Source organism: Paroedura picta, chromosome 14 (genome assembly GCF_049243985.1).
Source record: "Paroedura picta isolate Pp20150507F chromosome 14, Ppicta_v3.0, whole genome shotgun sequence".
In the NCBI taxonomy this organism is placed as follows: domain Eukaryota; kingdom Metazoa; phylum Chordata; class Lepidosauria; order Squamata; family Gekkonidae; genus Paroedura; species Paroedura picta.
Genome location: NC_135382.1, coordinates 5588621 through 5616208, shown reverse-complemented (window position 1 = coordinate 5616208; position 27588 = coordinate 5588621). Strand labels below are relative to the sequence as shown.

The 27588-nt window shown below is 43.8% G+C and overlaps 1 protein-coding gene across 2 annotated transcripts; it reads left to right on the top strand.

The window, feature by feature from the left end:
* Positions 1-7967: 7967 nt before the first annotated feature.
* On the top strand, positions 7968-26778 carry MED10 (mediator complex subunit 10). 2 transcript variants are annotated; one of them, XM_077309993.1, is made up of 4 exons: positions 7968-8227; positions 9790-9873; positions 24123-24225; positions 25208-26282. In XM_077309993.1, the coding sequence occupies exons 1-4, from the start codon at positions 8106-8108 to the stop codon at positions 25304-25306; spliced, it is 408 nt and encodes a 135-aa protein (XP_077166108.1). In that variant the 5' UTR covers positions 7968-8105; the 3' UTR covers positions 25307-26282. The 2 variants fall into 2 exon arrangements, with proteins under 2 accessions (XP_077166108.1, XP_077166109.1); XM_077309994.1 differs by lacking the exon at positions 25208-26282 and adding an exon at positions 26289-26778 and having other exon boundaries at positions 7996-8227.
* Positions 26779-27588: the final 810 nt, after the last annotated feature.

The following is a 27588-nucleotide window of genomic DNA, read 5'->3' as shown; positions in this document are numbered from 1 at the left end:
CCTATTTTACATCTGTTTTTTCCCACAGGTCAAAGTGTTTAGGCACATCTAGATATGGCCGTAGCCAAAGGATAGTGTCTGGGTGGCAGGTTAACATGGATAGAGAGGTTGTCGAGAGGCATTTAGCTGCACTGGATGAGTTCAAATCCCCTGGTCCGGATGAAATGCAACCGAGAGTACTCAAAGAACTTTCCAGAGAACTTGCACAGCCCTTGTCCATCATCTTCGGAACCTCTTTAAGGACTGGAGATGTCCCGGAGGACTGGAAAAGAGCAAACATTATTCCGATCTTCAAAAAAGGGAGGAAGGATGACCCGGGAAACTACAGACCAGTGAGTCTGACCTCTGTTGTGGGGAAGATAATGGAGCAGATATTAAAGGGAGCGATCTGCAAACATCTAGAGGACAATTTGGTGATCCAAGGAAGTCAGCATGGATTTGTCTCCAACAGGTCCTGCCAGACCAACCTAGTTTCCTTTTTTGACCAAGTAACAGGTTTGCTGGATCGGGGAAATTTGGTTGATGTCATTTACTTGGATTTTAGTAAAGCTTTTGACAAGGTTCCCCATGATGTTCTGATGGATAAGTTGAAGGACTGCAATCTGGATTTTCAGATAGTTAGGTGGATAGGGAATTGGTTAGAGAACCGCACTCAAAGAGTCGTTGTCAATGGTGTTTCATCAGACTGGAGAGAGGTGAGTAGCGGGGTACCTCAGGGTTCGGTGCTCGGCCCGGTACTTTTTAACATATTTATTAATGATCTAGATGAGGGTATGGAGGGACTACTCATCAAGTTTGCAGATGACACCAAATTGGGAGGACTGGCAAATACTCCGGAAGATAGAGACAGAGTTCAACGAGATCTGAACACAATGGAAAAATGGGCAAATGAGAACAAGATGCAATTTAATAAAGATAAGTGTAAAGTTCTGCATCTGGGTCAGAAAAATGAAAAGCATGCCTACTGGATGGGGGATACGCTTCTAGGTAGCACTGTGTGTGAACAAGACCTTGGGGTACTTGTGGATTGTAAACTAAACATGAGCAGGCAGTGTGATGCAGCGGTAAAAAAGGCAAATGCCATTTTGGGCTGTATCAACAGAGGCATCACATCAAAATCACAAGATGTCATAGTCCCATTGTATATGGCACTGGTCAGACCACACCTGGAGTACTGTGTGCAGTTCTGGAGGCCTCACTTCAAGAAGGACATAGATAAAATTGAAAGGGTACAGAGGAGAGGGACGAAGATGATCTGGGGCCAAGGGACCAAGCACTATGAAGATAGGTTGAGGGACTTGGGAATGTTCAGCCTGGAGAAAAGGAGGTTGAGAGGGGACATGATAGCCCTCTTTAAGTATTTGAAAGGTTGTCACTTGGAGGAGGGTAGGATGCTGTTTCTGCTGGCTGCAGAGGAGAGGACACGCAGTAATGGGTTTAAACTTCAAGTACAACGATATAGGCTAGATATCAGGAAAAAGTTTTTCACAGTCAGAGTAGTTCAGCAGTGGAATAGGCTGCCTAAGGAGGTGGTGAGTGCCCCCTCACTGGAAGTCTTCAAGCAAAGGTTGGATACACACTTTTCTTGGATGCTTTAGGATGCTTAGGACTAATCCTGCGTTGAGCAGGGGGTTGGACTAGATGGCCTGTACGGCCCCTTACAACTCTATGATTCTATGATTCTATGATTCTATCTGAACACAATGGAAAAATTGGCAAATGAGAACAAGATGCAATTTAATAAAGATAAGTGTAAAGTTCTGCATCTGGGTCAGAAAAATGAAAAGCATGCCTACTGGATGGGGGATACGCTTCTAGGTAGCACTGTGTGTGAACGGGACCTTGGGGTACTTGTGGACTGTAAACTAAACATGAGCAGGCAGTGTGATGCAGCCGTAAAAAAGGCAAATGCCATTTTGGGCTTTATCAACAGGGGCATCACATCAAAATCACAAGATGTCATAGTCCCATTGTATACGGCATTGGTGAGACCATACCTGGAGTACTGTGTGCAGTTCTGGAGGCCTCACTTCAAGAAGGACATTGATAAAATTGAAAGGGTACAGAGGAGAGCGACGAAGATGATCTGGGGCCAAGGGACCAAGCCCTATGAAGATAGGTTGAGGGACTTGGGAATGTTCAGCCTGGAGAAAGGAGGTTGAGAGGGGACATGATAGCCCTCTTTAAGTATTTGAAAGGTTGTCACTTGGAGGAGGGCAGGATGCTGTTTTTGCTGGCTGCAGAGGAGAGGACACGCAGTAATGGGTTTAAACTTCAAGTACAACGATATAGGCTAGATATCAGGAAAAAAATTTTCTCAGTCAGAGTAGTGCAGCAGTGGAATAGGCTGCCTAAGGAGGTGGTGAGGTCCCCCTCACTGGCAGTCTTCAAGCAAAGGTTGGATACACACCTTCTTGGATGCTTTAGGATGCTTAGGGCTAATCCTGCGTTGAGCAGGGGGTTGGACTAGATGGCCTGTATGGCCCCTTCCAACTCTATGATTCTATGATTCTAAGACAACAGCGCAATTGCGGTAGGCCGCAAGTACGCTGCCGGCTGGAACTCCCAGCATTCGATGTATTCGCTTCGACGCTGAAGGGGAGAAGAGGCAGTACAGACTGCCTGTGCTCCCTCTAATGCAGTGGTCCCCAACTTTTCTGAGGCTGGGGACCGATAGGGCATTGGGCTGTGCCCGCGCATTGGCCACGCCCCCGTGGGCCACACCCGCGCATCGGGCCGCGCCTGCGCATCGGGCCGCACCCGCACGGCCCGGCCCTGATTTCCTCTCTCCACCCTCCCGCAGTAAGAAGCTTCCTGGGCCGCAAGCTTGCGGCCTGGGAAGTTTTTTACTGTGGGGGGGGGGCGGGGAGAAGGAGCCGCAGCCCGGCGCCATGGCCTTCGCGGTCCGGCACCGGGCTGCGGCCCGCAGGTTGGGGACCACTGCTCTAATGGATCACTTTTCTTTGCCCCTCTCCTCTCTGCTGCTGCTTCAAGGCTGCTGCTAGGGAGGCTGGGACTTCTAGTCCCCGTTCTCCTTGTCAATGTCCTTTTAAATGCTCCTGGACCCGCGGCCGCAAAGGCTCCTGCGCTAATTCTCAGCTGCTCTTCTTGCATTTCTTTTTCTTTGGGATGGTTTTAGTTGCTACCTCTTGTACAATGTTGCGAACCTCCGTCCATAGTTCTTCAGGCACTCTGTCTATCAGATCTAATTCCTTAAATCTATTTGTCACCTCTGCTGCATATTCGTCAGGGATATGATTTAATTCGTACCTGAGTGGCCTAGTGCTTTTCCCTACTTTCTTCAATTTAATTCTAAATTTTGCAACAAGAAGCTTTTAAATCTGAACCACATTCAGCTCCTGGTCTTGTTCTTACTGACTGTATAAAACTTCTCCATGTTTGACTGCAGAACACATAGTAAATCTGATTTCTGTGTTGACCGTCTGGTGATATCCATATGTAGAGTTGTCGCTTGGGTTGTTGGGAAAGAGTGTTTGTTATGACCATTGTATTCTCTTGACAAAATTCTACCAGCCTGTGCCCTGCTTCATTATATACTCCAAGGCTAAACTTGCCTGTTATCCCGGTTATCTTTTGGCTTCCTATTTTAGCATTCCAATCCCCCATGATGATAAGCACATCACTTTTTGGCGTTGCTTCTAGAAGGTGTTGTAGGGCTTCATAGAACTGGTCAACTTCATCCTCTTCAGCAGCAGTGGTTGGGGCATAGACCTGGATTACTGTGATGTTGAATGGTTTGCATTGGATTCGAACTGAAAATTATGTTACCCGAGATCAAAGGCTATCACATCCCTATAAGTTGCTTGCTCCATACAACTGTGAAACATTCCTCCCAGGGAATTGCGGGTAACTATTCCAAGGCCAGGGTGTCAAACTCAAAATTCCATTACAATGCTATACCTTATAGTCACATTATCACAAATAAAATACATAGTGAGGGATATGGATACACAAGTTAAACAAGGTTAGCATGAATAGTGAGATAAAAAGCCTTTGTCCCTATTGAATCCTGGGTATGTCATAGTATTGAGTTTTGTAATAACTTGCATTTCTCTAATCTCACTTTCTAGCCTATTCTTGAAGTTCCTTTGTAATACAACAGCTACTTTCAGGTCCGTTATTCAATGTTCTGGAAGGTTGCTCACCCACAGGTTTTTCAATTTTGTGGTTTTTGATGTCAGACTTGTGCCCATTCAGAATCACAGAATCATAGAGTTGAAAGTTACCTCATGGGTCATCTAGTCCAACCCTCTGCACTATGCAGGACACTCACAACCCTATTGCTGTAACCTGCCACCTCCTTAAGCCTTCACAAAAGGCTCCATCAGTTGGCTATCTAGCCTCTGTTTAAAAATTTCCAAAGATGGAGAACCCACCACCTCCTGAGGAAGCCTGTTCCACTGCTCTAACTGTCAGGAACTTCTTTTGAATTAATTTCATCCCGTTGAATCTGGTCCGTACGTCTGGGGCCAGAGAGAACAACTCTGCTCCATCCTCTATATGGCAGCCTTTTAAATACTTGAAGATGGTTATCAAATCCCCTCTCAGTCGTCTCCTCTCGAGGCTAAACAGACCAAGCTCCCCCAACCTTTCCTCATACGTTTTGGTCTCCAAACCCCTCACCATCGTTGTTGCCTTCCGCTGGACACGTTACAGTTTATCAACATCCCTCTTCAACTGGGGTGCTCAAAACTGAACACAGTACTCCATGTGAGGCCGAACCAGAGCTGAGAAAAGGGGTACAATCACCTCCCATGATCTGGACACGATACTCCGTTTGATACAGCCCAAAACCCCATTTGCCTTATTAGCTACCGAGTCACACTGTTGACTCATGTTCAATGTATGGTCTACTAAGACTCCTAAACCCTTTTTGCACATGCTACTGCCAAGACAAGTCTCCCCCATCCTGTATTGGTGGATTTCGTTTTTCCTACCTAAATGCAGAACTTTACATTTGTCCCTATTGAACATTTTATTGTGTTTAGCCCACTTCTCGAGCCTATCACAATCATCCTGTATTCCGATTCTGTCTTCGGTTGTGTTTGCTACCCCTCCCAGTTCAGTATTGTCTGCAAATTTAATAACTATCCTCTCTAAACCCTCATCCAAATCATTTATAAACATGTTGAACAACACAGGCCTCAGGACAGATCCCTGGGAACTCCACTTGTCACTCTTCTCCAAGAGGATGCTGAACCATTAACAAGTACCCTTTGGGTTAGATCTGTCAACCAGTTATCGATCCACCTGACATAATTAGGATCCATACCGCATCTTAACAGCTTGTGCAAAAGAATATAATATGGAACCTTATCAAACGCTTTACTGAAATCCAGATAAACTATGTCCACGGCATTCCCTTGATCCAACAAGGTAGTCACTTTCTCAAAAAAAGTGCTGAGTCTTAGAAATCACAGCTCTCTGTTCCAGCTGTTCACAGACTGCCTGTTTGATTATTTGTTCCAAAATTTTGCCAGCTACAGATGTCAGGCTGACAGTTCGATAGTTACCCGGATCCTCCTTTTTCCCTTTCTTGAAGAGGGGGACAACATTTGCCTGCCTTCAATCATCTGGCACCTTACCTGTTCTCCAGGAAGTGTCAAAAATAACGGACAAAGGGTCAGAGATTACATCTGCAAGTTCTTTTAGTACTCTTGGATGCAATTCATCTGGTCCTGAAGATTTTGTTGCATTTAAAGAAACTGTTTGTGGATCCTAGGCCACCATTCTCATTTCCCCATCTCCTTTAAAATGGAGGATGTAGTGAGCTGGTTACTGCCCAAATGCTGGATGTTGGCGACATCATATGGAGGGGCCAGAATATGACGACTACGTAAGGTAAGCATTTCACTATAATGGGTGTGGAAAGGCCACCCAAAGTGTATTCACCAACCTATGTAGTGCTAGCGAATGGAGAGCAACCAGCAGGCAGCCTACGGAGGGAAGTTATGGAGGCTAAAATGCCGCCAAATGCACCTGTCTTATTCTGTCCTCACATCTGCCTCCCTCTCCCTTGTTCCCAATGATGGTAACATCTTTTTAAAAATGCCTAACATCCTGGAGCAACAAATAGGTGCAGACATTGCCAGAAATAATTTCCCCCCAATGTTGTAGTACAAAGCATCTCTAAAGCCTCTCTAAAGCCCCCCCCCCAAAAATTGGGAATGAGATTCATTTGTTAAATTATCAAGACTCTTGATTCCATAAGGAGCAGCATTCAAAAAGCACTATGATTAGATGCATAGTCACAGCAATGTAGAAGTGTGCATTAAAAAAAAAATTAGTAGGCATCATGAGACCATGAAATCATGAAGGGGATTGGCTGCCTGGCTTGATTGACAGGCTAAAGAGAGTCATGTATAAACTGCATTGCTCTCTTCCACCATTTCCAGCAGCACTTTTGGAGGGTGAGAAGCACAAAAAGGTGGCAAAGAAGAGTGCGACATTAAAAAGGGGGTGCAATTATATTTATTATGCCATTCAGCATAATGCTATTTTGTGGAAATGCCCCATATCAGAGAACACAACCGCTTATTTTTGACTAAAATGGTGGCTGTTGGGGAAGAACAGATAATGATGGGAGAGTTCTGGTAAGAGCCCAGCCACCTATGGGTATTTCAGGGAGAGTGGTGAAGGTCAGAGAGTGGCCAGGTGGAAGCAAAAGTGATTTAGAAAGCCGCAGTTCCAGAAGACCTTTCTGCCATTGCACTAGAGAGAGTTTGCGATTTGTAATAATGGCTCTGTTATGATACATCACTCAGAAGGATCAGAGAAGAGTAGGAACAGCTAAGAAAACCAGTTAACTCCAGTTATAAGTTCCCTAACAGTTCCACAATGACCAGAGTGGCTATTCCAGTGGCTATTCCTGGATGTTGTTCTGGGTGAGTGATGCTGAGGGAAGCCATGCAAGATGAGAGGAGCCCAACTGCAGTTAGTTTCAGGCAGTCCTCCATTCCTGTCATGCAACCAGCTGGAATCAACTATTCCACTATCAACTTCAACAAATGCAACAACCAAAGCCGCAATAGACCACACCAGTTATTCTAGTGCCAGCATTACATTTGAGAAAGAAGAAATTGCCAGAAGCCAATGCCTGATAGTAGTCGTGTCAGTCTGAGGAGAAGGCAGAGAACAACCCACCGGGATACAAAGCTGATAACAGGGGTTGTAATGTCCCGGGAACCGAGCTTGGCCTTGGCGGGGGGGGGGGGGGGGCATTCCGATCGCTCCTCCTGGCAGCATCAGCTGAGAAGATCCATTCCATCGTTCCTCCCCCAAGGAGTTGCATCGCCTTGACACACCAAGTGACACGAAGTTGCTTTCTATTCTATTGGCAGCTGAGAGAGTCCATTTTCAAAGCTGATCCTAATTAAAACTGTCCCTCAGATCATTGATGACAGGATTATTCACACGAATTACTACTATTATGCCTAACGCCACACGCCCTCATCCTACCCTCCCCGGGACATAATCGCTTGTTCATGTTATGTGTCGGTCTCTGCATTGTGCTTGTATTAGAACGACTTCCTCTGTAAATTTTTAAGATCATTAAAGAGGACTATCAGGTGTCCTCTCTTTGGGTTGGACGCTGAGCCACATTCCTGGGACGGAGCACCTCCAAGGCCGCCCAGCAGGGCTGATCCCGGGGATCGGCTTCCACTCGCGAGACCGGCCTCGGCGAGCTTTGTTTTGACATGTCAATGTTTTCTTTAAACTTCCTTCGTCGAGCAGCTTAGCGGAAAGGAACTATGACGGCCACGCCAAAGGCGAGCACAGCGCAAGCGCCCCAAGGCGGCAGCTGCTGCTGCTACGGCTGCTGTTCATCCGCGGATGCGTGAGACGCAGCAGGGGGCGGGGCAAGCGTCTAGTCTAGCCCTCGCTTGACGGAGATACAAAGGTGCGCATGCGTGACTTTTCCTCCCTTCCCCGGCCCTTTCAAAACCGTGCCGGGGCGGAGCCTAACGGAAAGGCTGGTCGGATTTTATTGGGCCCCTGTGTCTCTGAGGCGGGTTCAAGGGGAGGGCCCCGGAAGAGGAAGTATAACCGTGGCGGCGCCCATAGCAACGCCGTAGGTCGGTGCGATGGCGGAGAAGTTCGACTCGCTGGAGGAGCACCTCGAGAAGTTTGTGGAGAACATCCGGCAGCTGGGCATCATTGTCAGCGACTTCCAACCCAGCAGCCAGGCGGGCCTCAACCAGAAGCTGTGAGCGGCGCCCCTCTGCCCGCCCGAGGGGGGGGGAAAGGAGGGAGGTTTGGGCTCCGGGCGGCCAACTCTGGCTGGGAACATCGACAGCGATGTGTGGTTGGGAAAGGGGGTTGATGCTGTAGCGCAGGAGTGGTCCTACTGCGGCTCTCCAGGTGCCCATGGACTACGAGTCCCATGAGCCCATGCCATCTTGCTCTTCTGAGCTGTGCTGGCAGGGACTCATGGGAAGTGTAGTCCATGGACATCGCGAGACCCACAGTATCTCAGCCCTCCCCGCTGTAGAGGCCACCTTCCACCTGCACAACTGTTTTATGGGGGAGGTTAGGTCGGGGGAACGTGACTGACCTGCGTGGGAGTAAGAATTTGAATCCAGGTCTTCCGGATGCTCTTCTGAGTCTAGCCATGATGTCAAGCTGTAGAAAGGAGCCAGGAGCACCCCAAAGGCTCACAAAAGTGGGAAGCAACTCACTAAAGTGTCTCTCCTGCCTCAGATCATGTTAGCCTCTTTGGTACTCCTAGCCTGCTCATTTCTCTTAGGGCAGACAGACATGGCTACCCATTTTGATCTATCTGAAGAAGTGAGCTCCCAAAAGCTCCTCTCCTGCCATAGATTTAGTTAGTTTTGAAGGGGCTCCTGAACTCTTGCACTTTTGTTGCTGCTACAGACAACTATCTTGATCTATCCATGAAAGGCATTGTATACAGGCATACAGAATGGGAATCCATCACCTCTGTGATGTAAGGAAAGGTGGACTCACATTCTAGCTGTATCTGAAGTTTGCTATGGCTTACAAAAGCTGATCTCCTGCCACAAAGCTTGTTAGTCTTGAAGCTGCTCCTGGACTATTTATTTTTTACTACTGCTGCAGACAAACATGGTGACCCATCTTGGTCATGTTAAGCTATTAGAGATTTCATGTTGCATGTTATATGGTCTAAATGCGGAGTTGAATTGTGACCATGTGTCACAATGTGCTTGTACATGGTCCAGGTTTGTATATGGTTTATTTGCCTTCTTTATCTTGCATTTAAATTTTGCTAGCACTGTATCAGTGTTTAAAGTATTAATTTGAACTTCCACAAAAGCCCCACATCACTGCTTTTTATATTTATTCTCCCTTCCATGGTGGCATATGTACAGTTGTTCTTAAAAAGAGACTCCGTAATGCCTCCTGTTCTGACAGACTGTTAATGCTGAGCAAGATATCTAGGACATGTGCAATCCTGGTTTTCCTGTGTTTGTGTACCATCATTTGACATTTATTGGTATAGCTGCCTCTAAGTATAGAACTTCTTGGCTGTTATGGATAAGACACGTGGTTAAATGTGCCCATGGATTTGCTGAGCCCTTTTAAAATGTGTAATTTCTGATTAGAAGGACATGAGGACTTCATATGTTTATTTTTTTTATTACTAACTTTGTGTTTGATAGTTTCAGTGATGACCATTAATTCTGGGGAGACTGAAGGGAGCGAACACGATCAGTTCATGAAGCAAACTTCCACTCCCCTAAGGCACAGTGACTTTTGTGGTACTAACAAGTGTCTGTTTTTGCTTAGGAATTTTATGGTTACTGGCTTACAAGATATTGACAAGTGCCGGCAGCAGCTTCATGATATCAGTGTGCCTCTGGAAGTCTTTGAGTAAGTAAAAAATTGGCCTTGTTCTAGCCAATAATGCAGTTGGTAGTGTTCAGGGAGGCACAGAAAGTGTCATCCCTTTAAGGTCTGGCGTATGAGTGTGACTGCAGGCCTGTGTATATTTCCAGTCCTCAAAGGGTAACATATTTATTTATTTTCTTAGATTTTTATACCACCCTCCCATGCTAACAGCAATGAGGCCAACCACTTGCTCACTAGACCCTTGCCCATCATGGCTCCTAAAAACAACAAACATAAGAATTGGGGCCTCCCTCCGGGAAATAATCAACTTCTCTCTGGCAACAGGAGAATTCTCGCAAGGACTAAAAGAAGCAGTAGTACGCCCGTTGCTCAAAAAACCATCGCTTGACCCACAGAACCCTGACAACTACCGCCCATCTCGCACTTAGCGTTCCTGAGCAAATTTATTGAAAGGGCTGCAGTGGACCGAATATCAGCATTCCTGGAGGAAACTTCAGCCCTTGACCCATTCAGTCGGGTTTCCGCCCGGGCCATGGGGTGGAAACGACGCTACTCGCCCTGACAAATGACCTCCGACGCCAGCTAGACTGAGGCGGGTCAGCGCTGCTTATAGTATTAGATCTGTCAGCAGTGTTTGACACTGTAGATCATTAGCTCACCGCCTTACAGATGCTGGGATACGGGCGACAGCTCTCAAATGGCTGATCTCCTTCCTCCGGGGTCATGGACGGAGGGTTGAAATAGGAGAGAGAGTACCCAACCGTCATCAGCTCACATGTGGAGTCCCACAGGGAGCAGTCCTCTCTCCTATTTTATTTAACATCTTAATGCACCCTCATGTTCAGCTGGTATGGAGGTTTGGGCTGTGTTGCCACCAATATGCAGATGACACCCAGCTCTTCCTCCTGATGGATGACTGCCCCGATTCCACCCCAGAAACCTTAAACCAGATGTCTGGAAGAAGTGACAAAATGGCTCAAGCAGAGTTGTCTGAAGCTCAACCCTTCAAAGACGGAGATGCTGTGGCTGGGTAGCAAGGGACCAAGCGAGGAAGCCTGCCTACCCAACCTGGACAGGGTGCGTCTAACAATAGCCCACTCTGCCAGAAACTTGGGGGTGACACCTCCCTTTCCATGAAGGCGTTCTACCACCTACGCCAAGCTACTAGTGACCTACTTGGCACCAGAACACCTAGCCACAGTGATCCATGCGATGGTCACCTCTAGACTAAACTTCTGCAACTCGCTGTATGCAGGCCTACTCTTATCCTTGATTTGGAAACTGCAATTGATGCAGAACGCAGCGGCTAGGATTCTTACCAATGCACCATGGAGATATCACATATGGCCTATACTTTAACAACTCAACTGGCTCCCAATTGAATTCCAGATCAGGCTTAAGGTTTTGGTTCTTACCTTCAAGGCCACACTGGGCCCAGTGTACCGTCTCTCCACCAGTACCCCCAAAAGAGCACTACGCTCTGCCATTGCCAACTGGCTAGTGATCCCTGGCTCCAAAGAAGCACGTCGGACCTCAACCAGGACCAGAGCGAGCTGCTGTGGAACATGGCGTCCTAACCAGTTCACTGTTGTGAATTCCCATCCTGAGCGGATGGACCAGACCTTTTTTTTGCTGGTTAAATGTGGGTGAAAACTGCAACTTCACCCAAAAGTCTTCTCTAAGACTCTGGAATACCCAGAGGGGAGTAGAGACCTCGACGGACCCATGGGGGCAAGCCCCCGGGTCTTAAACCGCTCAGGGAAAAGGGGCAAAGAGGACACCGCTGCCATTTGAGGTTTTTTCTATTTTTCCTATTTTCTCTCCTTGTTCTTTCTCCTTTGCTTACCCATTCATTCACTAAGCATCGCGGATATGGCTTGGAGAAAAAAACCCGGATTTGTCAGAGCTATAGAATTGCGAGCCGGGCAAACAAAAGCCTCAGGACTTAGCATTTAAGAGCACTTAAGAGCCGGGACTGCCACAAAAGTAAGGCTCATTCCTATAGAAATACGAACTGCGTTAAACATTTAAAGAAATTTACATTTAACTAATATCAAGCCCTCCGGTCCCTTTAAATCGGCTGAGCGCGATTGCAGAGGCAGAAGTAAGCAGAGTGAAGCTTCGTGACTGATTGGGCATCTACTCGGAAGAAAGTCTGAAAGTTGTCCAAGACATTGCCTGATCCCAGAGACAATAGAAGCCGTTTCTTTTTTTTCCTTTCTTCTTATTTTTCAACAGCTGGAATTCAGTAGCGGACAAATCTGGGAATTTATTGTCCGTGTTCTGACCTGTTTCTTTTCCTTATTTTTCTATTCCTCTACAAAATCGCTTGGGGAGGAGGACCGGAGGTGCAGGAGTGGACTATTTCATTTCCACGTTTTGGTTCCTGCTTCAGTAGGTGAGACAGGGGACAGGAGTTTATATGCAGATTGAATAGTTGCTCTAATCGACGTTTGTCTGGGAGGCGAGGGAGAGGAGTTGAATAGCTGAAATGTGCTACAGGATTTGGCTGCTCTAAGTGACTTCCTCGCTCTGGTGAATTTGAAGAACTAGCAGAACAGCTGACAGCCCTAGGCGACAGCTTCAGTATCAACTTTAATTGAGAGGAAGACTCAAAGAACCCAGACACTTGGATGCTGTGAATCTTGGGTGGATAAGGGCATTTGAATTGAAGTCTCTTTTTCCTTTTTGCTTCTTACTTTCCTTCTTATCTCTCCTTTTATATCATTTCCGCTTCCTACTTTTTATTTTCCTATCTGTACTCCTTATCCTTTTGTGTTCTGTTCTTCCAGCCCCTTCCCTTCTGTTCTCTTTTACCCCCAACTGTTTGAGCATTTTTCTGCCTTTACTTTATACCTTATACCCTATACCTTTCAAGAGGTTATAATATAATATATTATAGTATATAAGATAATGCTTTGGCCGGGTACTAAGGCCAAATCATTTGGAGATAAGGTTAATAGATACTATTTGTTCTGTATTATTTTCTTTAGATAATTGTTAGTCAATTGTTAGCAGAATATAGTAAAATATATATTAAGGTAAACAATTAGCAACAAATAAGAGAAGTGACAAATTGTAAAGGCTATATTGAAATATCAGATTGCAAGGCTAATTGCTGTATTGTGGCTGAGTTGTTATTATTTTGTTTATTTTTGTTAATTATAGTGTTGATTACATTGTATTATTACAACAGTGATTTGTTTATGCATAGAAAGGAAAGGAAGACTCCCAAAGCTATTAGATCGCCTGTTAAAAAATTTACAACAGACATAATAACCTTTTGGAAACTGAGCAGCTAAAACTAAGAAAATAGAGGAAAAGACAAAAAGAGACACAAAGATAGGGGTCGATATAGAGGAGGAAGATTTTGAAGAAGTGAGACCACTGGGTATGGGACAATTAATTAGACTATTTGAAAAACAAAGTAGGGATATAAAAGCTTCAACGGAAGATCTGCTAAAACAGCAATCTAAAGAAATTCTTAAAGAAATACAAGATTGTAAGTTGGAGCTTTCAGGAAGGATTAACGGGTTGAAGGTGGTAGTAGAAGATAATACAAAAAAGCTAGAAGATCTGGAAAAAGAGATTGAGAAATTACAGACTGGAAGAAATCAATAGAGGGCAAGTTGGAGGTATTAGAGGTGGAGAACAGATCGAGAAATCTGAGATTCAGAGGAATCAAAGAATCTTTTGGCAAGCATAATCTGAGGCTGGAATTAACAAAAGAACTGCAACAATATCTGCCAGAAGAGGAAGTTTCCCTGGACAAGATATATAGAATTAACCATAAGGGGGAGAAATGGAAGGATCATCCAAGGCAGTGGTCCCCAACCCGCGGGCTGCGGCCTGGTGCCGGGCTGCGGTTCCTTCTTCCCCCCCCCCGAAGCAAGAAGCTCGCCAGGCTGCGAGCAAATCGACCGCCAAAGTGAGCTTCTTATTTCGGGAGGGGAGGGAAGAGAAGCTTGCGGAGCCACAAGCTAATCGGCCACTTTTGCTGGTGGCCTGAAGGGGCCGGGAGGGGGAGCCGCGGCCGGCATGGTGGCGCAAAAGCGCATGCGCGGAATGCCGGGCGCTAACGCGCGTGCGCAAGCCCCCGGGCCGCCCTCTCCCCCCACTACGCCGCAGCGGTCCGCAGTGGGCGAAAGCTTGCGGACCGCTGATCCAAGACATACTGGCTAGTTTTGGTTGTAAAAAGACCAAAAATGCCTTTCAACTGAAAAATCGTGATGAGCCATTCACAATTGATAAACAAGAATTACAAATATTTCAGGACTTTCCAGTTGAAACTCTATGCAAAGGAGCACAATATCATTTTTTAAGACAAATTCTAATAAGTAAAAGTATAAAATATTTTTGGAAAATACCGTTTGCGCTGGAGGTGTTATTACCATCAGGCAGAAAAACGCTTCAAGCACAAGAACTAGCAGGCCTCAGACAAGATAAAGACCCACAGCAAACACAACAAAAGTCAAGATCACAACGTTGGCCCTCAGGGGCAGTTGGTTAGAACATGTAAACATATATACCCCTAACAATAATAAAGACAAATTCTATGAAGAATTTTTTGATCAACACTTAGAAGTGACAGATAATAATTTGGTCATAATCGGAGATTTTAATGCAACCCATAATGCTAACTTAGATAAATCAGAGAAAAAAACTGGTTCAAACTTCTCAAAAGTTGAACTCTCGCTGGTGGATGGCTGGAGAGTGCGACATCCAAAACAGCGTGAATATACATTTTTTTCCAACAGGCACTCTTCGTATTCAAGGCTAGATCAATGCTGGTCTTCTTCACAATTGCTGTCTAGAATAGCTAGAATTGACATCTTGCCCAACACTTTTGTCGATCATAATCCTCTATGGATGGAGTTTTCGTACAAGAGAATAGGAAGAAGAAGATGGAAAATGAATAACTTCATCCTAGAGGACTCAAGGATTTTGAAAAAATGTGAATCAGATCTGCAAGAATTTTTCCAATTGAACGATACTCCAGAAGTATTGTTAGCAACAGTATGGGATGCAATTAAGGCTTTCATGAGAGGCATCTTATCACATGCTAATGCCAAGAGGGCAAAAAAGAAAGAAGAACTAGGTCAGATCTTAGGAACTCTTAAAAAGCTAGAACAAGAACATCAAGTATGGCAAACAAGGAAGACAGCTAAACAGATAAGATTGCTTAGACTACAGAGGGACAGCATCGAATCGGAAGATCTGAGGAAAAAACTGGAGTTCTTGAAACAAAAAGAATTTGAATGGGGGGACAAACCAGGTAGATGGCTGGCTCAAAAGTTAAGAGTGAAAGCTCAAAAACAATATATAAACAAATTAAAAACAGAAGGGAAAAAGCATGTGACTGAGTCAGAAATTCAGCGTTGTCTCACTAAATTCTTTCAACAACTGTATCAGGAGGGCAGAAATTTGATGGATAATGCAACATTTTGTAAAGGTATACACATAAAACATTTCACAGAAAATCATAAAAAACATATTGAATCAGAAGATAACAATGCAAGAAATAAACGATGCAATATCATCAACAAAATCTCAAAAGGCGCCAGGGCCAGATGGATTGTCATCAGTATACTACAAGAAGCTTTCACGTGTGATCTCCCCTATATTTTTACAATTTATGAATGAGGTTATCGAAAAACAAAATATGAAGCTACCAGAATCCTGGAATCAAGCCTCTATATCATTCATTTTTAAAGAAGTGGGAGACTGACTGTCACCACACTCATATAGGCCTATTTCTCTGCTAAATATTGATTATAAAATCTTCACTAAAATCTTGGCAGAGAGGAAAACGATCTGAGGCAGGAAAACGATCGGAGGCAGCCCAACCGGCAAGGCCAGCTCATAGGGAACCAAAAGTAAAAGGATTCAGTTGTCTTTATACTAACGCCCGAAGCATGGGCAATAAAAAGGAAGAGCTGGAACTTCTCATGCTGATGGAAAGGTATGATCTAGTAGGCATCACAGAAACTTGGTGGAATGATTCTCATGACTGGAATGTAATGGTGGATGGATATGAACTGTTCAGAAAAAACAGAATAGATCGAAGAGGTGGAGGAGTGGCACTGTATGTGAGGAAAGGGCTTACCTGTCAGGAAATTCTAGTGAAGGAGAGCATATCTGCAGTGGAAAGCATCTGGGTGAAAATAAGCGAGGGGAAAACAAACAGTGTGGTGGTTGGTGTCTGCTACCGACCGCCTGACCAACAAGAGGATGTGGATGCTGCACTTTGTGAGCAGCTTGAGAAAATATCCAAACGGCAGGACCTTGTCATCATGGGTGACTTCAATTTCCCAGATGTGTGCTGGGAAACTAACTCTGCGAAGCGTCCTCAGTCATGCAAGTTTCTGACCTGCCTGGCTGATAATTTCATTTATCAAATGGTAGATGAACCCACAAGAGGTTCAGCCATACTGGACTTAATACTGACCAACAGGCAAGAGTTGGTGGATGAGGTGAAGGAGGTGGGGACCCTAGGGGGAAGTGACCATGTCCTCATAGATTTCCTTTTGAGATGGGGAGCCAAGGAAGCTTGTAGCCAGACGCGGATGTTGGATTTTCGTAGGGCAAACTTTAATAAACTCAGAGACATGATGAGTGTCATACCATGGACAAGAATGCTGGAAGGGAAGGGAGCATGTGAAGGTTGGGCTCTACTCAAACAAGAGCTATTGCATGCTCAATCAATGACTATTCCAGAAAGATGAAAACACTGCAGGAGCTCTAAGAAGCCTATTTGGATGAACAGAGAACTTCAAGAGGAACTAAGAAAGAAAAGGAAAATGTTCAGGAAATGGAGGGAAGGACAGAGCTCTAAAGAAGAGTACCTACAGGTTACTAGGCACTGTAGATCAATCATCAGAAAGGCCAAAGCTGAGAGTGAGCTAAGATTGGCCGGGGAAGCCCATTGTAACAAGAAAAGATTTTTCAGTTATGTGAGGAGCAAACGTAAAGTCAAGGAGGCAATAGGCCCACTGTTGGGTGCAGATGGACAAACTCTAACGAAAGATGCAGAGAAAGCAGAAAGGCTTAGTGCCTATTTTACATCAGTTTTTTCCCACAGGTCAAAGTGTTTAGGCACATCTAGAGATTGCTGTAGCCAAAGGATAGTGTCTGGGTGGCAGGTTAACATGGATAGAGAGGTTGTCGAGAGGCATTTAGCTGCACTGGATGAGTTCAAATCCCCTGGTCCGGATGAAATGCTCAAGGAACTTTCCAGAGAACTTGCACAGCCCTTGTCCATCATCTTCGGAACCTCTTTAAGGACTGGAGATGTCCCGGAGGACTGGAAAAGAGCAAACGTTATTCCGATCTTCAAAAAAGGGAGGAAGGATGACCCAGGAAACTACAGACCAGTGAGTCTGACCTCTGTTGTGGGGAAGATAATGGAGCAGATATTAAAGGGAGCGATCTGCAAAGATCTGGAGGACAATTTGGTGATCCAAGGAAGTCAGCATGGATTTGTCTCCAACAGGTCCTGCCAGACCAACCTAGTTTCCTTTTTTGACCAAGTAACAGGTTTGCTGGATCGGGGAAATTTGGTTGATGTCATTTACTTGGATTTTAGTAAAGCTTTTGACAAGGTTCCCCATGATGTTCTGATGGATAAGTTGAAGGACTGCAATCTGGATTTTCAGATCGTTAGGTGGATAGGGAATTGGTTAGAGAACCGCACTCAAAGAGTTGTTGTCAATGGTGTTTCATCAGACTGGAGAGAGGTGAGTAGCGGGGTACCTCAGGGCTCGGTGCTCGGCCCGGTACTTTTTAACATATTTATTAATGATCTAGATGAGGGGGTGGAGGGACTACTCATCAAGTTTGCAGATGACACCAAATTGGGAGGACTGGCAAATACTCCGGAAGATAGAGACAGAGTTCAACGAGATCTGAACACAATGGAAAAATGGGCAAATGAGAACAAGATGCAATTTAATAAAGATAAGTGTAAAGTTCTGCATCTGGGTCAGAAAAATGAAAAGCATGCCTACTGGATGGGGGATACGCTTCTAGGTAGCACTGTGTGTGAACGAGACCTTGGGGTACTTGTGGATTGTAAACTAAACATGAGAAGGCAGTGTGATGCAGCGGTAAAAAAGGCAAATGCCATTTTGGGCTGTATCAACAGAGGCATCACATCAAAATCACAAGATGTCATAGTCCCATTGTATACGGCACTGGTCAGACCACACCTGGAGTACTGTGTGCAGTTCTGGAGGCCTCACTTCAAGAAGGACGTAGATAAAATTGAAAGGGTACAGAGGAGAGCGACAAAGATGATCTGGGGCCAAGGGACCAAGCCCTATGAAGATAGGTTGAGGGACTTGGGAATGTTCAGCCTGGAGAAAAGGAGGTTGAGAGGGGACATGATAGCCCTCTTTAAGTATTTGAAAGGTTGTCACTTGGAGGAGGGCAGGATGCTGTTTCTGCTGGCTGCAGAGGAGAGGACACGCAGTAATGGGTTTAAACTTCAAGTACAACGATATAGGCTAGATATCAGGAAAAAGTTTTTCACAGTCAGAGTAGTTCAGCAGTGGAATAGGCTGCCTAAGGAGGTGGTGAGCTCCCCCTCACTGGAAGTCTTCAAGCAAAGGTTGGATACACACTTTTCTTGGATGCTTTAGGATGCTTAGGGCTAATCCTGCGTTGAGCAGGGGGTTGGACTAGATGGCCTGTATGGCCCCTTCCAACTCTATGATTCTATGAGGCTAAAAAAGTGAATTATGATCAAACTGGCTTTATGCCAAAAAGATTGATGAGGCATAATGTGAGATTTATTTTGGGCGCAATGAACTTGGCCAAACAGCAGAAACTTCAAGTTGCATTTTTATTTCTGGATGCTGAGAAGGTGTTTGACAATGTTTTTTGGAATTTCCTAATGGAGACTTTAAGAAAAATGGATTGTGGCGACACCTTCTTAAATTTAGTGGCGAAGATATATTCCCGGCAAGAAACGAGAATACTTGTAAATGGTATGCTGACAGAAAATAGCATTGAAATAAAAAAAGGAACAAGGCAGGGATGTCCATTATCACCGCTGCTTTTTAATTTGATTCTGGAAATACTAGCAACTAAAATACGCTTCTGCGATAGCATCAACGGATTGAAAGTAGGAAAAGAAGAATTTAAGTTACGCAGATGACGTAGTATGTGTGCTAACGAATCCCCTGACTTCTATTCTGGCACTTTATGATTTACTAAATTATTTGGGCAGCATGCTGGATATAAGATTAATAAGCTCAAAACTAAAATATTCTTACAGGGGATGAAGAAATCAGAAGAATGTTATATTAATCAAACTATAGGAAGTGAAGTGAATCCGAAAGTGATAAAATATCTGGGAGTATACTTAGATAAAGATCTAACAGGCCTAACAAAGAACAACTACCAAAGAGTATGGAAAATAATTCAAAAAGATCTGGAACGATGGTCAAGAATGAAAATCTCATGGTCTGTACGCATAGCGGTAATAAAAATTAATATACTTCCAAAAATAAACTTTCTATTTCAAACTTTACCTATCATGCTTGAGGATAGATTATTGAATAAATGGCAAGCAGAATTACACAATTTTGTTTGGGCTTATAAGAAACACAGAGTATCAGCTAGAGTGTTACAAGATGAGAAGAAGAGGGGAGGACAGGCTCTGCCAAATCTGAAATTATATTTGCACTCAGCTATTTTGGTCACACTGGCAGTTTGGATGATAGACCCAATGGTAAGAGACTTAGTAATAGAAAGAGAGAATCAAGGGATAGGGTTGCATGAAATTCTTTGGCCATCTTATTGGAAAAAAGAAAAGTTGAAGATAAAGGAAAACCACTGCAGCTACGGTGCTGTCAAGATATGGCAAAGATACAGGAAAAGACTTTCTCCAACCCCTTCTTTACTAAAATCACCAATAGAGGCATACTTTACATTACAACAGCAAGCAAGGATCACATGCCTAAAGTATAAAGATATCCTAACCAATACAAGATAACTTAAAGAACTGTCAACTATAAACCAAGAAGGAATTCCAATAAAGTGGTTGGAATATAATCAACTAAAATCTAGACTCAAAACAGACTTCAAAACACGCGAAGGTACAAGGGGGGCATTTACAGAGTTCGAGGAACTGATCATACAGCAAAAGTCTCATTTACAAGGTCATATTTATAAAATATTATTAAAACATGAAACAAATAGAAACAGTCAAAAATTGCATGGTTAAATGGATGAGGAACTTTGAAAATACAGTGCCGTTAGACATATGGGAAGAGATGTGGAAAAAGGTGAACAAACTTATGAGAAGTCAAGCCATCAGAGAATTGGTACAGAATGTTCTATCGCTGGTATATAACACCTAAGATAATAGCAAGGATGTCTAAAGGAAGCAGCAATAGATGCTGAAAACGTCAAGAGAAAATAGGATCCTTTTCCCCCATGTGTAGGTGTCCCAGAGTGCATAAGCTCTGGTCTAAGATTCACATGGAATTAGAAAAAATGTTAAACCTAAATTTTGCCATGAAACCAGAGCAATTTTTATTAAGTTTCTTCCCAGATAACATTCCGAAACAAATGGAATCACTGTTTTTTTATGTTTACTATGTTGATGTTAAGTTTAATCTAGTTGCACCAAAAGATTTTTGTTTTGGAAGTAGTTATATGAATGCAATTGCTAAGAAATTAATATGTAATTACAATGGAACAAATAAAATTTTCTTTAAAAAACAAAACAAAAAACAGGACCAGAGACTTTTCTGTCCTGGCCCCCACCTGGTGGAACGAGCTCCCTGAGGAGATCAGGGCCCTGTCCAAACTCCCAAAATTCCACAGGGCCTGCAAAACGGAGCTCCTCCACCAGGCATTTGCCTGAGACCGACAACAGGTTCCCCCTCAGACATCCCCTCCATGGCCTGAACCAGTCTGTCCTCTCTAATGGCCTTAGTTAAGTTCCTGTAATATTGTTGTTTAAGATCACTGAAATTGTGTTATTTAGATTGTTGTTGTTGTATTGGTTTATGTTATATATTAATTTGTTCCATGTATCCCCCCAAGTTGTATGTAAACCACCCTGAGCCATATGGAAGCCGTACAGAAATCAAATAAAATACAGCCCAAGGCAGTTTACAACCTGGAATCATAGAATCATAGACTCATAGAGTTGGAAGGGGCCATACAGGCCATCTAGTCCAACCCCCTGCTCAACGCAGGATAAGCCCTAAGCATCCTAAAGCATCCAAGAAAAGTGTGTATCCAACCTTTGCTTGAAGACTTCCAGTGAGGGGGTGCTCACCACCTCCTTAGGCAGCCTATTCCACTGCTGAACGACTCTGACTGAGAAAAACTTTTTCCTGATATCTAGCCTATATCGTTGTACTTGAAGTTTAAACCCATTACTGCGTGTCCTTTCCTCTGTAGCCAGCAGAAACAGCATCCTGCCCTCCTTTCAACCTTTCAAATACTTAAAGAGGGCTATCATGTCCCCTCTCAACCTCCTTTTCTCCAGGCTGAACATTCCCAAGTCCCTCAACCTATCTTCATAGGGCTTGGTCCCTTGGCCCCAGATCATCTTTGTCGCTCTCCTCTGTACCCTTTCAATTTTATCGATGTCCTTCTTGAAGTGAGGCCTCCAGAACTGCACACAGTACTCCAGGTGTGGTCTGACCAGTGCCGTATACAATGGGACTATGACATCTTGTGATTTTGATGTGCTGCCTCTGTTGATACAGCCCAAAATGGCATTTGCCTTTTTTACCACTGCATCACACTGCCTGCTCATGTTTAGTTTACAATCCACAAGTACCCCAAGGTCTCGTTCACACACAGTGCTACCTAGAAGCGTATCCCCCATCCAGTAGGCATGCTTTTCGTTTTTCTGACCCAGATGCAGAACTTTACACTTATCTTTATTAAATTGCATCTTGTTCTCATTTGCCCATTTTTCCATTGTGTTCAGATCTCATTGAACTCTGTCTCTATATTCCAGAGTATTTGCTAGTCCTCCCAATTTGGTGTCATCTGCAAACTTGATGAGTAGTCCCTCCACCCCCTCATCTAGATCATTAATAAATATGTTAAAAAGTACCGGGCCGAGCACCGAACCCTGAGGTACCCCACTACTCACATCTCTCCAGTCTTGATGAAACACCATTGACAACAACTCTTTGAGTGCGGTTCTCTAACCAATTCCCTATCCACCTAACGATCTGAAAATCCAGATTGCAGTCCTTCAACTTATCCATCAGAACATCATGGGGAACCTTGTCAAAAGCTTTACTAAAATCCAAGTAAATGACATCAACCAAATTTCCCCGATCCAGCAAACCTGTTACTTGGTCAAAAAAGGAAACTAGGTTGGTCTGGCAGGACCTGTTGGAGACAAATCCATGCTGACTTCCTTGGATCACCAAATTGTCCTCCAGATGTTTGCAGATCGCTCCCTTTAATATCTGCTCTATTATCTTCCCCACAACAGAGGTCAGACTCACTGGTCTGTAGTTTCCCGGGTCATCCTTCCTCCCTTTTTTGAAGATCGGAATAATGTTTGCTCTTTTCCAGTCCTCCGGGACATCTCCAGTCCTTAAAGAGGTTCCGAAGATGATGGACAAGGGCTGTGCAAGTTCTCTGGAAAGTTCTTTGAGTACTCTCGGGTGCATTTCATCCGGACCAGGGGATTTGAACTCATCCAGTGCAGCTAAATGCCTCTCGACCACCTCTCTATCCATGTTAACCTGCCACCCAGACACTATCCTTTGGCTACAGCAATCTCTAGATGTGCCTAAACACTTTGACCTGTGGGAAAAAACTGATGTAAAATAGGCACTAAGCCTTTCTGCTTTCTCTGCATCTTTCGTTAGAGTTTGTCCATCTGCACCCAACAGTGGGCCTATTGCCTCCTTGACTTTACGTTTGCTCCTCACATAACTGAAAAATCTTTTCTTGTTACAATGGGCTTCCCCGGCCAATCTTAGCTCACTCTCAGCTTTGGCCTTTCTGATGATTGATCTACAGTGCCTAGTAACCTGTAGGTACTCTTCTTTAGAGCTCTGTCCTTCCCTCCATTTCCTGAACATTTTCCTTTTCTTTCTTAGTTCCTCTTGAAGTTCTCTGTTCATCCAAATAGGCTTCTTAGAGCTCCTGCAGTGTTTTCATCTTTCTGGAATAGTCATTGATTGAGCATGCAATAGCTCTTGTTTGAGTAGAGCCCAACCTTCACATGCTCCCTTCCCTTCCAGCATTCTTGTCCATGGTATGACACTCATCATGTCTCTGAGTTTATTAAAGTTTGCCCTACGAAAATCCAACATCCGCGTCTGGCTACAAGCTTCCTTGGCTCCCCATCTCAAAAGGAAATCTATGAGGACATGGTCACTTCCCCCTAGGGTCCCCACCTCCTTCACCTCATCCACCAACTCTTGCCTGTTTGTCCATCTGCACCCAACAGCGGGCCTATTGCCTCCTTTACTTTACGTTTGCTCCTCACGTAACTGAAAAATCTTTTCTTGTTACAATGGGCTTCCCTGGCCAATCTTAGCTCACTCTCAGCTTTGGCCTTGTGTGAAGATTGCTGATATTGGGCTCTAACTTTCTGCCAACCACTTCTCAACTATAATGTCTTTTTCTGGTTCTCTTGCCCTCCAATACTGGAAGCAGTATCCCTTTTTTTTTCTTTATGAAATTTTCATTTTCAGTTCTATGAATTTTCACTGAAAAATAGTACCCTTCTAGAGGCCCAGAGTCTGCTGGCTATCTTAATACCTGGTAGCTTGTACATTTATTTATTAAATTTCTAGACAACCCATATCAGCCCTGCTGTCTGAGTGGTTTAAAACATTGTTAAAATACAATAATAAAATATAATACGTATATATATATATATTTTAAATATTTATATTTATACCCCGCCTCCCCCCGAAGGCTCGAGGCGGCTTACATAACCCCGTCCCCTAAAACCATAAAATGACAATAAAATCCGATAATTTACAGTAATGGCAACAGCGATGGCGTAATCTACTCATTGCTCTCCGCATCCTCAACAACAGGAGGGGGGTGACGCTCTCTACCGCCAGTTTGTGAGGGGGGGGTGGATGATCCATGCCAATGTAAGAAAATGCAAGCAAGATGCTCATAATCCTGCAGATCTGAACCATTCCTTGTGTTCATGTGCATGTTTTAGAAAGTGATATAGATGGCCCAGATACCTGTATTGCGACAATTTTGACTGCTAAGAAAGGATAATCCTAATTACACAATTTGGTTTTTTTCTCCAGGTATATAGATCAAGGCCGCAATCCTCAACTATATACTAAAGAATGTTTGGAACGAGCTCTGGCAAAAAATGAGCAAGTGAAAGGCAAAATTGATACCATGAAGGTGAGGTGCACATTTTACATAATATTTGTACTGTTCGTTAGCAATAGTTCCAGGCGATGTTTATATTTAATGAAGGAATTTTATATGGTTTTGTGTGTGCATAAAGAAGGTTTCCTTGATTTGTGGTTGAATTCTTAAATTCTGAGACAAAATCTTAAAAACGTTTGATTCTCAGGAGTTTACCAGTTGCAGTTTGTTTGCCCTGTCCCAGTTCTTCAAACAGTTGTGGTTTCTTTTTATGTCAATTTTATTTTTAAAAGATATAATAGACATTACAGGAGGAGTACAGAAAAGGGGTTTATAATATAATTATTCAGAATTATTCAGAATTTGCTTTTGACTACATAATATATTGAGCAAACAAGCAGGGGAAGCAAACTATTATTTTAATCATTACTATATGTCCCATATCACACATCTCATTAGATATTTAGTATTACTGATGATAATAGTTTGGGCCCATCATACCTAAGGGACTGCCTCTTTGCCTCCTGAAGAGCACTCTGCTCTGCAAATTCCAACCAGTTGGTGGTCTCTGGTCCCAATCAGGGCCAAGATGTTTTCAGTCCTGGCCCCTACTTGCTGAAAGGAGCTCCTGGAGGAGACTCAGGCCCTGTTGGAGCTGGCACAGTTCTGTAGGGCTTGCAAGATGGAGCTCTTCCACCAAGCTTTTGGTTGTGGAAAATGACTTAACATCTGTGACCCTCCCCTACAAAAACATCCCATGATTTGCTGATCCCATAGATACGTAATTGGGTATGTGGTGTCTTCACTGTGAGATAATGTCCACAAGAGCCTTAGTGTGATGTTGGCATTGCACTCAACTCTTATTGCTTTCTAATCTGAACATTCCAAACATAAGAGCTAGTTCTTAAGACATGTTTTTGATTTTGGTCAGAAATACATGTCTCAGGTAAATCATTAAAACATGTTGATTATTGTACTGTAGTGTAGTGAAAGATCTGAATGTTTGATCTAATAGGTTTGTATTCTTAGTATGAGGCCATCAGTTTACTCTGGATTGACTTTGGTGATTGTGCCAGTCATCTGGTGTTTGCATCTTGGAGAAGTTTACTGGTAATATTTCCTCTTAAGAAATGGCCATTCACCTGTGCACGTAAGTGAAATTGTAATCTAGCATGGTTTGGTGAGAGACTATTAGCTTGGCATGGCATTGCATGTAGAAGGTCCTGGTGCAAACCCTATCCACACAACAGGTGATATGACCTCTGCAAGAGAATCTGCCTGAGTAGACTAGGCTTTCTCAATTTTTTTATGGTTGAGAAACCCCTGAAACATTCTTCAGGCTTCGAGAAACCTCAGAAGTGGTGTCGTTGTGCAGAATATGGTTGGGAAGCATAGCTTGGCACATAGCCACCCAGGGCTCTTCCCCTTTTCAACACCCCCAGGCCCATCATTGGCCATTGGGGGAGGGGGTCTACATGACCATGTATGGTCATATTACCAATAAATGCTTAACAATTAAAATTAACTCTCACCCATTTTGGAAACCCTTCCAGAGCTGTCAAGAAACCCTAGGGTTTCGAGAAAGCCTGGAATAGACAGTACTGTCTGAGTAGTAAAAGCACTGACCTTGAAGGAACAATGATCTGATTTATTATAAGGCAGTTTTGTGTGGTGATTGATCTTTGTGTACAGGTAACTCCTTTAATAGAGCCTCTTGTGGCGCAGAGTGGTAAGGCAGCAGACATGCAGTCTGAAAGTTCTGCCCATGAGGTTGGGAGTTCAATCCCAGCAGCAGGCTCAAGGTTGACTCAGCCTTCCATCCTTGCTGGGGGGTAAGCGGCAATGACTGGGGAAGGCACTGGCAAACCACCCCATATTGATTCTGCCATGAAAACGCTAGAGGGTGTCACCCCAAGGGTCAGACATGACCCAGTGCTTGCACAGGGGATACCTTTACCTTTAACTCCTTTAATTATTTCCGGATATATCCCTCAAGTGTTGATGTTCTCCTTATAAAGGCAAATACTGGGTGTGTCTCTTATTTCTATTTCTCATAAAAAGAGCCACCTCTCACATGTGCTCTGTTTTTCTTCTAGAAATTCAAAAGCTTGTTGATTCAAGAGCTCACAAAAGTGTTCCCGGAGGACATGTCCAAGTACAAAGCTATTAGAGGTGAAGATCCTTCTCCTTGATGATTAGTTACACTTTCCATTATTGCACATTCTTCTCTGGGAACTACAGATAGGCTGTTGGACAATAATATTGACTTGCTTGGAGGAATGAAGAAATCCACCTTTCCTGGTGGGTGATATTATGTTGACATTTTGTTCCTTGGCCACAAAGCAGGCTGAATCTCGTGGTGGCTGGTTAGGAAATCTTAATGGCTATGGAACAATTGGTTTAGCAGCTGACTTCATGTATTGTTTGTCAGCTCTGCTGGCTTTCTAATATGCTGTTCAAACTATTCAACTTTTCCTGCCCTGTGTGACATGCAAAGCAGCTGTATGTCTATTGTCTTTGATGCAACACCTAAAAAATAAGCAGAATAAATGTTCATCATTGTTATCTCTTGTGAGGAAATTAAAAGGTTTGTGTGTCTTTCATTACACTGCAGGGCTGCTTGAATAGTAGAAATTATTTCTGTGCCTTTCTGTATTAAAATATAAGCCAAAATATACAGAACAAACTGTTTAGACTCAGTTTTGTATGTAAAGGCAGCGCCTGCTGCAATGTTTGGACATCAACTACAATTTTATTCATAGTCTCATTGCGTTACCTTGCATAGTAAAGGTCTTGAAAGAGATTTTCTAATTTTGTGTGGTTCCCTGGAGTTTTGTACAGTACCTGTGCTGATGAAGTAATGTTGAAGATGAAAAAGCTAAAGGCTGACTCATTTCACTACAGCATCCTGTGATAACTTGTATAGGCGTAAATGACCCATAACTACAATTAAAACTAGGGATAGAATCATAGAATCATAGAATCATAGAGTTGGAAGGGGCCATACAGGCCATCTAGTCCAACCCCCTGCTCAACGCAGGATTAGCCCTAAGCATCCTAAAGCATCCAAGAAAAGTGTGTATCCAACCTTTGCTTGAAGACTTCCAGTGAGGGGGAGCTCACCACCTCCTTAGGCAGCCTATTCCACTGCTGAACTACTCTGACTGTGAAAAACTTTTTCCTGATATCTAGCCTATATCGTTGTACTTGAAGTTTAAACCCATTACTGCGTGTCCTCTCCTCTGCAGCCAGCAGAAACAGCATCCTGCCCTCCTCCAAGTGACAACCTTTCAAATACTTAAAGAGGGCTATCATGTCCCCTCTCAACCTCCTTTTCTCCAGGCTGAACATTCCCAAGTCCCTCAACCTATCTTCATAGGGCTTGGTCCCTTGGCC

Coding starts and splice junctions, on each gene's coding strand:
- MED10 (XM_077309993.1), top strand. CDS start 8,106: ATGGCGGAGAAGTTCGACTCGCTGGAGGAGCACCTCGAGAAGTTTGTG. Junction 8,228..9,789: donor GCGGGCCTCAACCAGAAGCT/GTGAGCGGCGCC, acceptor GTTTTTGCTTAG/GAATTTTATGGTTACTGGCT. Junction 24,226..25,207: donor GCAAAATTGATACCATGAAG/GTGAGGTGCACA, acceptor TTGATCTAATAG/GTTTGTATTCTTAGTATGAG.